The 12,933-nt window shown below is 37.8% G+C and overlaps 1 protein-coding gene across 2 annotated transcripts in view; it reads left to right on the top strand.

Moving 5' to 3' along the window:
- The window catches only part of ADGRA3 (adhesion G protein-coupled receptor A3), a 99,792-nt gene that overhangs the window by 63,474 nt on the left and 23,385 nt on the right, over nucleotides 1-12,933 (top strand). For both annotated transcript variants that reach the window (XM_006918961.2, XM_025051781.1), the window contains 3 exons: nucleotides 4,203-4,364; nucleotides 5,263-5,466; nucleotides 12,592-12,805. In XM_006918961.2, the coding sequence (XP_006919023.1) occupies nucleotides 4,203-4,364; nucleotides 5,263-5,466; nucleotides 12,592-12,805 (580 nt within the window). The remainder of the gene's footprint in view (nucleotides 1-4,202; nucleotides 4,365-5,262; nucleotides 5,467-12,591; nucleotides 12,806-12,933) is intronic.

Below are 12,933 nucleotides of genomic sequence, written 5' to 3' on the forward strand. Positions count from 1 at the left end.
TCATCATCCTCCTCCTCCTCCATCATCATCCTCCTCCTCCTCCTCCTCCTCCATCATCATCCTCCTCCTCCTCCTCATCATCATCCTCATCATCCTCCTGTTTACTCATACAGCTCAGTAAAATCAGAGATTTAATAGGTGGCCTAGGCCCTGATGATTGTCACAGTGGAACCTCTTGTTGAATGTTGACAGCCGAATTAGCAAGCTGCGAGAAGCCAGTAGTAGGACCCCGAGACACTCAACGGCAGCTACTTAAGAGTGATATAAATGCACTTTTAAAACAACTTTCCCGCAGAGCAATTTCTTCATTAAAAGTAATCATGGTAAGAACATACTTTAAGATAGGTGTCATCTCAGTATTCTACTTAATTTGTAACTAGAAGAAAATCATCAAGACTGCTTGAACTTTTAATACTAGTAATATCAGCTGCTTTTATCATTATTTAGTCAAGTTTGGACTACATGTCAATTCCTGTACTTCCTGTTTCCATCTTAGCTGTCCCAAAACAAGTGTATAGCTTGTTGCCGCTGCCACACTTAGGTCTGTAATTCTTGCTTTCCTGGTTATTGGAATCAAAAGTACCCCTTGCTGCTTTGCTTGAAAACTCGAATCTGGGGAGGGATGTAGATTCCTTGGTTTGCTTAATGAAGATACTTATTTTCTTGCCTTTTTTTTTTCCTTAGTTTACTATGGAATGAGATGTTCCCAGTACTTCTCACAGGGTTCTTGATCTCATTTTACAAATGAGCAACCTGAGGCTTGAGAGGCTAAATAATTTGATTACAGACTTCTAACTTGTGACAAAATTGCAGTTGCAACCCAGGAGTATTTTATTCTCCGACACATGAATGTTCTGCCTTCAGGATTACACGATACTTCTACATTAAAATGAAATATCAAGTTTAGTTGATGTAATATCTTGTGTATTTCCTGTGCTAACCTAAAATTCATGAAATCTACAGATACTTTTGGTCTTATTTTGATCAGAATTCCAAACACCTATTGAGAACGAGAAATCCTGTCTCTTAAAACAGATGACATTTAACACCTTCATGGTTACAGCTGTGCCGTTTCCATGCTTTACCATTTGCCTTTTATAAAGTACATTCACACATATTTTCATTTGATCCTCACCGTTCATTGTGACAGGTGGGAGAGCAGGTGTGATTCCTTCTGACCCTTTTGTGGCTGGAATGGCCTTCAGGGAATGAGGTCAAGGAGAAATACAATGCTTTCTAATGCTCGTTGCGGTTTTTAAACTCTTTGTGTGTCGGATTTCAGGAAATACTTATTTAATCCAATATAATTTTTCGTGCTGTTATCTCCTTTGTCTTCTTTTTTTGCCCCGGAAGGGCAGCTTCCATAACCAAGCTACGCAAGCAGGTAGCATTCTGTGATCACCTGCTCTATGGAATATTTTGGTAACAAATCCTTTTCCTTACTTCCTAGCCATTTAGGTTGAAATAATGAGAAAAATAGCTTGTTCTCAGTTAAGGCAATCACTCTAGTTAGCCGTATACCTTCTTAGAGATATTTTTCTTTACAGTTATTAACACATTAAATTCCATTACTGGCATTTTCTAGTGAGGCACAGAAATCCTTCTTTGATCATATAACATAGTTTTTCAGTAGAGATGATGGATCTATCAGATGCATTTATCAGATCTCACGTTGGATCTTCATAAAGTTTGTATGTTTCAAAAAAAAATTATTAAAGTATAAAACAATAAGTTTACATTAATCTGTAAACACCTCCTATATTTCAGTAGTGCCTTAGAGTTAGTATTTTCCTGTAGCTTTTCTTTTAACCTTTTGCAGTCGATGGAATTTTCTTTCCTGATAGCCATAGAACATCTCTTTTACCCTATTTATTTTTGCATAAATAAATTGAAATAACAATAGTTCAGAATAACAGACAAAAACTTAACCAAATCATTTCAGCTGCTCTGAATCCGCATTAAGAGGCGGTGGTGATTATTCTAACTGCCGTATAAATGGCTGGTTGACATTTAGTAAGTTGACGTATCAGAGTTACTTACACTGCTTCACAACTCTAGAAATAAGGGCTTCTGTTAGAGTGAACTTCACCCCCGTCGCTGTTTGTTGCTAGGAATGTGTACTAGGTGCTAGTGTTTCATGAACTGGGTGAGCAAGTTCTTCCTAATTCTCTGTCAATCGATCCTGTTAATTTCTTGAGCTTAGGGGACATTTCCTCCTTTGAGAACATGCGAGTCCATTAAAATAGGGTGTTGAGATTAAATTTCATTACTCTTTGTCATATATTTACTTATTTTCTTCACTGCATTTATCACAATCTAAGTCACTTTTTACAAATGTCTTTATTTTGTATTTTCTTCACTAGATTATGAACTCCAAAATAGAGCTTGTGTGTTTCTTTCGCTGCTGTGTCTCCGTTGCTCAGGACAGTCTATCTCACCTTGGTCCTCAATAAATATTTAGTCAGCGAGTGAATGAATATTGTATACCTATCTGCTTTTGTGCCAGGACTTACACTAGTGAATAAAGGTGTAAATATAAGTAGGACATTACGTTGGCCCTGCCCTCAAGGTGTTTACATTGGAAATACAGAATTGCGATACACTGCGTGAAGAGTGGTATGAAATCAATAAACTATTTTTTTAATTGGATGAGGTGGTGGGGCTTTTGCCGAGGAAGAAGAGGCAGTTTTGCTGGACTTTACTGGTCCTATTTATATAGAAACACAGACCTTTAAAAATGTACTCTCTTTTTCACTTCTTGTAGAGCCTTTTGTTTTCAAAGAGAGGCCTATATTGGAATTGAAATGGTTTTAAAAAAAATCAATAAAATGACAAAGAGAGCTAACATATTTGGAGTGCTCACCACACGCCAGGCATGGTTTTAGGAGGCTCTTATATGTATTATTGAAACTTAATCTTCACAACATTCAGGACAGGCAGGATTGTTATTGTCCTCATAGAAATAAAGGTGGGTATAAGAGGTTAAGTGTCCAGTGCAGCTAGGGGGCAGGATCTGAAGTCCTGTCCTTCACCTCTGTACTCACTACAGTCTGTTTCAGCCCATGGTTGCAGGATTGGTTTCTGGTGGTTTCCACGGGTTGCCTTTGTACAGTGAATCCTGGGTGGGGCGGACCCAGCTTTCTCCAAACTCACCTCAGCCCTCATAATTACACATCCCGGGAAGAGTATTGGATGCACAATGGGTTGGGAAGCTCACTTGGGGTCTTCTGGGACGATCAAAAGACATTTGCTAAAACAGCCCTGGCTTTCTGGGTCAGCTCTGGGGCTTAACACCTTTGATGCTTGCTTCTTGATTAGAGGACCAGGCAGCTTGTAAATCTTCTGATCCTACCTCTGGAATATTTGTGTTATTCTTTCTGCCATAGATCTTCTTCTCCTGAACATTTTGCTCGATACCAAACCCCCTTGACACCAGTATGTTTCATTAGCCCCGCCTGTTCGGTGCATTTCTCTGACATGGGACATGCAAGTCAGCATCAACAACAGTCAGTGGACATTTCACTGGCCTTGCGTGACAGATGTTTACATCTGAGCTCAGTTCATAACTTAAATAAAACAAGCAGTGCAAAAGTGAGCACCTCTTAGGATCCATTTATTTTATGGTGCTGAGTCTTAAAGCATTCACTGAGTTGGGAGGAAGGGAAGGAAAAGTTCATTCGAGGTAGCGGAAGCTGCACGCGGAGACACAGGCGGTGGCCCAGCATGTGTAGAGACCTTGCAGTGGTTGGACATACCTAGGATGCTAAAGAGACAGGCAGTATATGTTTCTTAATAGTAATACTAAGATAACTCTTACTCTAAAAGAAGTGTTTATCAATGGTTTTCCAGACCAGGCGTTTAGATCGTTTTATTCTGGGATCATGCGATGTTTTTTTTCCTTCCTCTCAATTAATTTGTCCTTTTCCTCATCAGTTTGAGTACCGCATGTCAGCCTTCTCACCAATGATTCGGTCGTTACTTAAGTACACTGTTTTGAGCTAAATATTACCAAATTATCATCATCAAATGTGCTGTTCATATCAGAAGAGGTTATAATGAGAAACAAGTACAGTGCCTGTTGAGTTTTCATGGGAAAATGTAGACCAAAGGCCATTCTTGCTGTCTCATGAGGGTTTTGATTATATAAAAGAGTTTGTGTCGGTTTTAAAGATCTTTTCTTCCCTCTCCTGCATGCCTGCTAGCTAGGTGATGTGATGGTTGACATCGCAAGTAACATTATGTTGGCTGAAGAGCGTGTCCTGTGGCTGGCGCAGAGGGAGGCTAAAGCCTGCAGTAGAATTGTCCAGTGTCTGCAGCGGATTGCTATGTACCGACTTGCAAATGGAGCTCATGTTTATTCAACAGTAAGTGGAATATTATCCTAGAATTCTGAGAAAAGGCCTATGCTTTAAAAAAAAAATTTTGTCTACACATGGTCCTTAGAATAGTGTCTTACTCATCTTTCAAGAAAGGAAAGAGATGCCATGTTGTCCTTAGAATTTGCAGTAAATCCTCATCCACGCCTGCTGTGGTGAAGTCCTCCAGGTGTAGGCATGGCGGCTGTTTGTATTTACGGGTCCTACATTTTGGTAAATTCTCTGAGTTCAGTCTCACTCTTGAATTCCTTAAAACTATTGGAGCAGGTGCCATCTTTTTCAGGTGGTTTTTCTGGCTTTCATTTGCGCTGTACATCTGTTCATCTGCTCTTTAGACTAGCATCTTTCTTCCTTTGCTAAAGAAGCACCTTCGGAGTGAGCCTGTAAAATTTTTACCAGTGAAACAATGCAAAGAGTTAACTAGATCTCCTTGTGAAAGAAAAAAGTGAATATGGCATGAAGTGTTGAACAAAGTAACTTTAAGTGTGTCTCCCAAACCCTAATACTACCCCTGTGTTACGATCATTAAGGGAGGCCACTGATTTCTCTAGCTGATTTTTTTTTCTAAGACAGTTCCATTTTTAGCTTATAGTTTCCTACACAGCGCTCTTTAAATTATTTTTAATTGACTTTGAATTCATATCCGATCCTCCACACTTCATGACTTGTTCTTTTCATTAGTATCTTTTTATTTTGAGACATCTTTTTTTTCCCAGCATCTTTTTTTTTTTTTCCTACCGTTTATCTACACGGTGTCTTTGTTTAGTAAGAACTTAAGCATTCTCTTTTATCTTAGGTACAGTGTTTTGTGTTTGTAAAGTCTTTGAAAGTTCATTTTCTCCATATTAGACATCTTTCATAACTCCTGTTTGATTGACTTTTGAAGTATTCCCCCAATATTGCTCTGGAAGCTTATGTCATCAAGGCCACTGGCTTCACCGGGATGACATGTACCGTGTTCCAGAAGGTGGCAGCTTCTGACCGTACAGGCCTTTCGGACTACGGGAGGCGGGATCCGGATGGAAACCTGGATAAGCAGCTGAGCTTTAAGTGCAATATTTCAAATACATTTTCAAGTCTGGCACTAAAGGTACGTTATATTCTGCCATCATTTAAGACCTTTCGCTCTTAGATTAGAATAGTTAATGTTTTGCTTTGCAAAATAACCTTATTGAAAGTTATTTGGGAGGAGAAGGGCGTATTGGTTGTATTGTTGTGTTCTTTTTAAAAAATTGAGACCAGGAAGGGACACAAGTTCACTTTCACAAGCCTAGGCATTTTTGCCCTTGGACCCTTTTCTTCATGCAAAAATATCAAAGTTATATTTTATAACTGCAGTGGTAAAAAGATGACTATATTAATATTACATATTAAAACATTTTCTTTTACCTTTCTTTTACCAAAAAGAAAGTTCATTTTTATTGTTCTCGATTTTAAAGACATGAAAGCATCGTGTGCCCTTGGCTCTGTGCCTACTGGACTAAATAGAAAATCAGACTTGAAGCTGGGCGGTTAATCAGACAAGCTGTATATTAAGATTTTTGGCAAAGAAAAACATGGGATATGTCTTCAGAAAATGTGTGTTTTATTGCAGGAAGCAAAATTAAAAGCATTTTTATTTTTATAATGTGGGTTTCAGACGTGTTTCATTAAATCACATTGGAGCAAATAGAAGAGATATAATTCCAATCCCTAATGGAACCACATTTTTTCGTTTAGTTTTGGTGACCATGTGTAACTGGATTTTAATTACTAAATACTTTCTTTGTTTCTGGCTTGTTCCTGAAGTATATCACAAACAGTATCCCAGTCACTAACGGCTACGTAATAATTCATCAAATAAGTGTTAGGTGCTGATACATTGTGGGCACTCATAAATATTGAATGAGTGAATGAATGAATGAATGAAGAATTAATGTATTTTGTCATACCTTACCCTGGTGACCTCCACAGGGAAAGCCAGTTTGCTCCATTTAGAAAAAGCCAACTTTCCCTGCCACCCAAGACAGTCTCAACTAGGTCAGAATGTCTAGTGATCATATATTTACTTGGTACCATATACTCAGAGGAAAATTGTCAAGATGTATTTGTTATTCTTGGCTCCATGAGGGTACTTGATGTACCTGCAGTGCTACTGTAGACCTGCTCCTTTTCTTATTGTATTTTTTATTGGTAAAAACATACCACAGAAGACATAGAAACAGCATCACACACAAGCCCATGAGAGAACGCTGTGTGTCTTTGAGGAGCACTTAAAATTGATGAATCCTTCTACCTTAGGTGATCATAGTGGGTGGAAAGGGATTAAAAATGATGAAACCCTATACATATCATCAATTTCACAACCTACCCTCTGGGTAAGCAAAGTTTCAGCTTGCTAAAGTAGAAAGCATTAAATGAACACTCTCAGATTTATCAATTTCATACTATTCTGTCCTTTTAAGATCATCTTGTGGCCAGAAACCAAGGACACGTTCCACTATTATTCATGCTTCATAGATGGACATGATTAAACTGAGTAAAAGAGAAACGTACCCTTCGTGACACAAAATTAAACATTTTAATGTCGACAGCGCAAAATGCTTTAGCATTTTAACAAAAACTTTCTTTACATTTTAAACTTTATCCTCGGGCAATTTTTACTCTTTTTGCGTATACTTTTTTTTTTTTTTTTAGTGCCTTGAATAGACAATTTGAACATCCGGAAATTGATTATATTACCCTAGAACGGAAGAATGTGCTAGTCTATGAAACCAAACCCTTAAAAACTCAGTCCTTCCCAGTAGGAGCCTTACCCGAATTGCTTTCTACATGTTTCTTGACTCTCTGTCCTTCTCTCTTTCCTGCCATCGCAGCCTCGTTTGGACTTCTTTCCTGTGTTGCCCAGACCGTTGCCCTATGTGGTCTCTATGTCTCCAGGCTCTTCCTAAAAACCCATCCCTCTCTCATACATTGGTCTACCCAGGGCTGACATTTGGCCAACAAGTACCACTGCAACCATGCCAATTAGTAAAATATCGAAATACGTCCGTCCTTACCCTTTAGCAAATGGGGGGCGCCACAGTTCCCTGGGTGCCCCCTCAGCACTGCTGGTCCTTCTGCTGGGGACACTACCAGCTCTGTCCACCTTTAGCAGCTGAGAGGCTGGTGCCTGCAGAGCGGAGGCCCCCCCCCCAGTCATCTTCCCTGCAGAGACTGTTTTGATGGTCAGCGTGTGCGTCATTTCAGATTGTTACTACTGTGAACGTTATCATGGGATCTACCCAAGATGGAAAGAGACCTCGCGCATCCCCTAATAAATACTTTGTGTCTCTGGGGGCTGGCTCTTGGTGGCTTCGTCACTTGGCATTGATTGATCCCTCGCTCCCCATCCCTTCCTACTTCCTTTCCCTTTTGTCCAGTATCAGCAGCTTCCCTTGGTTCCTCTCCCAGCCACAGGCCATACTTAAGCCTGCCTCATGCTAATTCTGCTAGAATTTCCTCCCTCTCCCCTCCCTTTCCCAGCTCCTTGGTTGTATGTTAACACCCAGCAGAAATGTCACCTTCGAGAAACCTTACCTCTTACCATGCCGTCGGTCCTCGCCTCTCCCACCCTCATCTCCTTGATTCTCTCCCTCACTTTGCCGTTCGCACCCTGCTCACCTCTATCATTGCACTCCGCACGTGGGAGCCAGACGGGCTTCTTCCTTCCCACACTGGACCGAGGCCCGCCGGAGGCACAGCGCGTGCTTGAGTCATCAGTGGGTTCCAGTGGGCCTCGGTTGGTCATCCAGTTGGAGATGGAGTTACCTCTCATCTGACTCTGCCAGCACCAAATCAAATCCGTTGAATTTTTTTTGTAACCAGATGCTTCCTTCCACTGTTGGCACCATAATTCACAAATATTATGTTTTCGATGAACTACTAAGAGGTTTAGAAATTGTTGGCGTTTCAAATATAGCTGTAATGTAGCCAGAAAGAACTGTTTGTTGTTTGTTTTTAAACTTTCTTGACTGGGATTTAGAAACCAGTTTTTCTCTACCACCTGTTTTCCCCTCATCTCAGACATGTAGGGCTTGATCGCAACTGAAGTCCTTTAAATTTTCCAGGCCAGTTATCTACAACTTTATTTCTGCCCTTTTTCTGTCTCTAAGACTCCGTTCACATGGTAACTCTGATTTCATCATTGCCTGTTAGTCCCTTAGTGCTTTGTTTGTTCTCCAGAATAGTTAGAAGTTGTTAAAGGTGAGTTGAGTTATAGTGAGAGAGGCCAAAGGATATGGTGATTAAGAGGGTGGTCTTTCTGTAGCCAGACAGCCTAGATTCATGTTCTCCTCCCCCAGTTAATAGCTGTGCAAACTTGGGCAAGGACCTTAACTTCTCTGAATGTCAGTTCCTCATCTGTTCCATAGGCATCATGAAATGGTACTTAACTGAAAGGATCATTGAGAGGATTGAATGAGGCATAGTACAGACATTTACAAAAGTGCCTGGCACAGAGTAAGCACTTAATAAATGTTAGCTCTTATTATTGTTTTATTATTGTTCTTATCTCTCTTTTGTTAAATTATGAGTATCTGAGGGAAGAAACCATGCTTATTTCATTGTATAGCTCTAAATCCTGCACAGTGCCAGCATAGGATAATGAAACATACAATAAATGTTGTTTAGTAAAAATTAACAGCCATGCTTAATTAGTAAAGAAAGTCAGTTAAAAAATTAATTCTAAAAGGAAACCGAATCCCTGTTAATCTTTAGCAGTAAGTTAATCAAAAGGCGGTATGCAGTTAACAGATTATATACAATAAAATCAGGATGTGTCATCATACCTGTCTCTGTAAAATCAAGTATGTAGATAGTTAAGAAAACATGGAGAAATTCGTCTATTTGTATTGTTTTAAATTAGGTGGCTCTTCGAATCATTCTGATCTTAATGTTAGAACTCTATAGACTTAAACTAGTATTTCAGAAAAATTTAATATTAATTACACCATGGTAGAAGTCCAGATTGTTGTATTAGGACTGATGTTAAAACCTAGAAGTATTTGAGTTTATACTTAACATTTCCTTCTTAGCTTAATGTCATTGTAAATAGAGAAACATGAATTTTCAAATAAATTCGTGATACGAGCTCTGTGATATTAGTTGCTCGTGTGTTCAGACTTTATCAATTTTTGGTATTGAAATTAATACTGGAGTTGTAGAAGTGAAAACATTGTGAGGTTCTAGTTTATTGTTGGTAAGTCAGTTACAGGCATTTTTTATTTTCTCTCCTCCGACTCCAGATAACCAGTTGCCATGCTGCAGCAGTAATAGTAATAAAAATACCACTGAGAGTTCTTTAGCCTTTTGTGTTTGTCATGGTGCCATTTGGTCCTCACAGCTCTTCGTTTGAAAGATCATTAACTGTGTTTGACAGACGAGACTAAGATGAGACTAACAAAACTGGGCAGCATTAGGCAGCTACTAACTGGCGATGCTGGGACTCACATCCTGGTTTCTTGTTTCAAATCCCATGTGAACTTTCAATCGTAAATGTTAGACACTAAAAGCATGTATTTTCTGAAGGATTTTTAAGAGAAATTTTGTTCTCATTTATTAGCTATAATTCGTGTGTTTATATCTATTTCCACTTCTTCAACCCATCCTTTTAAAAATAAATATATGGTTAAATGAAATTATAAACTTGTGTTCCTTAACTTCAAGCCAAGTGGCAAAAGGTATATAATCATGATATAAATCTTACAAAGTTAAATAAGTGTTCCTCAGTGGTTTTTTAAATTAGATTTCTCACCTTTACATAATAACTGATCAACACTTCTTCTAAAGAAATTAAATATAGAAGGATTACATTCTTACTATAAAACTCTAAACATTATTGATACAGCTGAGATTTGCTTTTCCAGCACCCGTAGGCCACCCTCTCTCCATCCTAGGGAATCTGTAATCATTATTTAGTCATATTCTTTATTGGACTCTGAGGGGTATTTTAGAAACCTTAAGTATGGAACCGCTTTGAATGTGTAGCTCTCATCTCTCAGTGATCTATCCATACACCTGGATTTTTTTAAGTCGTTGTTGTTTGGTTTTACAAGTTTAAACTTGTGTAGAAAAAAATTCTGGACTTCCAGAAATTATAGATGTCATTTTCTTTTTCAGCTCTCTGTTAGAAAACATCAGTATGGCTTTTTTTAAACTTTCATTTGTCATAAGTAATACTTTCCCAGAGAGCTATGCTTAATTTTCAAGTCATTTTGTGTTCACAACAAAATTGTTTTATGAATTATAGAGTACTTAAGTTTTAATGAATGTCCATTATATAATGCTTTTTCAGGATTTTGCTCTCTTAATTAATCGATCTGTTGATATTTTTCCTTTTTTAAAAGCTTCATTGTATACTTAACAGAAATTTATATAATTAATAGGAATGTACTAGATTAGTGAATGAATTTATAATAAACTTTGTTTTCCCAGTAGATTACATTTGTGAGAATAGTAGAGACTTTTATGCATTTTCTTAAGTGAAATATTTCTAATATTTTCTTGGCATCTTCAGTTTAAAAATAGGAGTCAAACTGTTAATATGCAAACTTTCAAAATACTTCCATTCAACAGATGTTTGTGGGCATCTGATGTGTTCCAACATTCTTCTAAGCACAGCAGTTAAAAGCTAATTCTAATGTCAGTCACTTGCCTAAATAAAATCTTTAAAAAAAAATAAATAAACATGCCACACAGACTTCCATTAATTTTATAAACATTGGGCAACCTTTATTAAATACCAGTGCCAGGAACTGCTATTAACATGTAGTGTGGGGATCTAGAGAAATAAGTGAGATTATCTGTACTCAACAACCCCACACTGGTTGGAGGAGCAGATGGTGAGTTGTTACAGTGTGGCACTGAAAATATCAGTTACCCTCGACAGTTACCCTCGAGATGTGTGCAGAATGTTGCCTGAGTCCAGAAGAGGGAGGGAGCAGCTAACTGAAAGCAGTATCCTGAGTGAGGACTCTTGTCATTAATCATCCAAAAAAAAAAAAATCCCCTTTAAAAGGCTTTGTAAAAGTCCTCTTGGCTGCCAGCCTTTCTCATTCTAATCCATCCTTTCCATTACAATAGGATTATCTTGCTAAACATCAGATCTGACTAGTTCAAGTTTCCCAGACAGGAGACTAGTGGACCATATCGGCCAGGGATGTGTAGCGAGCACAGTGACATAAAAATAAAAAAAGTAGGAGGGCTCAGAAATTGATCATTTGTGGTATAGGGAGTGTTAAAGATGAATTAGAGACATAGATTTTTATCCAAACTGTATGGTATTCTCAGAATTTAGGGAGCAATATTCTCTAATCACTTGAAAACAAAGATATTATTTAAACAGAAATAACATAATCAGATTGTCCCTTAAGAGGAAATTCTGTTGGCAACATAAATATTGGATAAGAGAGAGAGAGATTAGTGCCAAGGGAAAAACTGTGATAAAATCTTAAAATAGGGAATTTTGTTTTAGAGTTAATAATTTGTCTCTTGGTTTTATAGATTTATTTTTTATTGAGTGCTGCATAATTTATAATTTAAAAATCCCTGATAAAGAAGTCTGAAAAACGTTCCATGATCAGCCAACATCCTTAGTTTTTCCTGTTTGTTACTATGTTTTTCTAAACATAATGTGTTTCTTTGTCTCAGGGAAATGTCTTCTAAAATAAGGGTTTGCTGAAATCTAAGCTTTTATTATGTTTGTATAATTTCTTTTGTGGTTTGACAGTTTGAATCCATCATAAATCACCTTAAATTCCATCCACCCAAGTTAATTATACTCATTTTTGTGATATGCTACATTTGTGCTATTTACCATAGTTTGTCATTGTAAAATTGATATAAAGAGTGATCACTGAGATTTTGATCTGTTTAGTGCTATCTATTTCAGCAATATATATTGTCATGGGAAAATTCACTCTGGTTTGAAACAGTTTCTCGTTCATTTCCTTAACTTTGAAATAGAGTTTGCATTTATCTTTATTTTATACTTCTTTGGTTCTATACTGTTACGTTGTGTTCTGACATTTCGCTTAACTGATAAGTTCTTTAACTATCGAATTTCATATATACACATCTTTTAAAATTATTCAGCATATAATTAGAAAAAAATTCATAACGATATAAAATATTCTTTCTGGTTTCTACATACTAATAGAGCAACCTTTCTTTGCTTTTGTTTTTTATGTATTTTCAGAATACTATTGTGGAAGCTTCTATTCAGCTCCCACCGTCCCTTTTCTCACCAAAGCAAAAAAGAGAAGTCAGGCCAACTGACGACTCTCTCTTTAAGCTTCAACTCATCGCATTCCGCAACGGAAAGCTTTTTCCAGCCACCGGAAATTCAACAAACTTGGCCGACGACGGAAAACGGCGCGCAGTGGTTACCCCCGTGATTCTCACCAAAATAGGTTTGTATGCGGCATACGTTCTCCTCTAGTCGCGGGGCAGTGCGACTTTATAATTCCCTGTTCCTAAAAATGTTCGTTTTTGTTCCTTTTTGTTTTAATGAGTCACTAGTGAAAAAAGATATCGCAGG

Source organism: Pteropus alecto, unplaced genomic scaffold (genome assembly GCF_000325575.1).
Source record: "Pteropus alecto unplaced genomic scaffold, ASM32557v1 scaffold5, whole genome shotgun sequence".
NCBI lineage: Eukaryota > Metazoa > Chordata > Mammalia > Chiroptera > Pteropodidae > Pteropus > Pteropus alecto.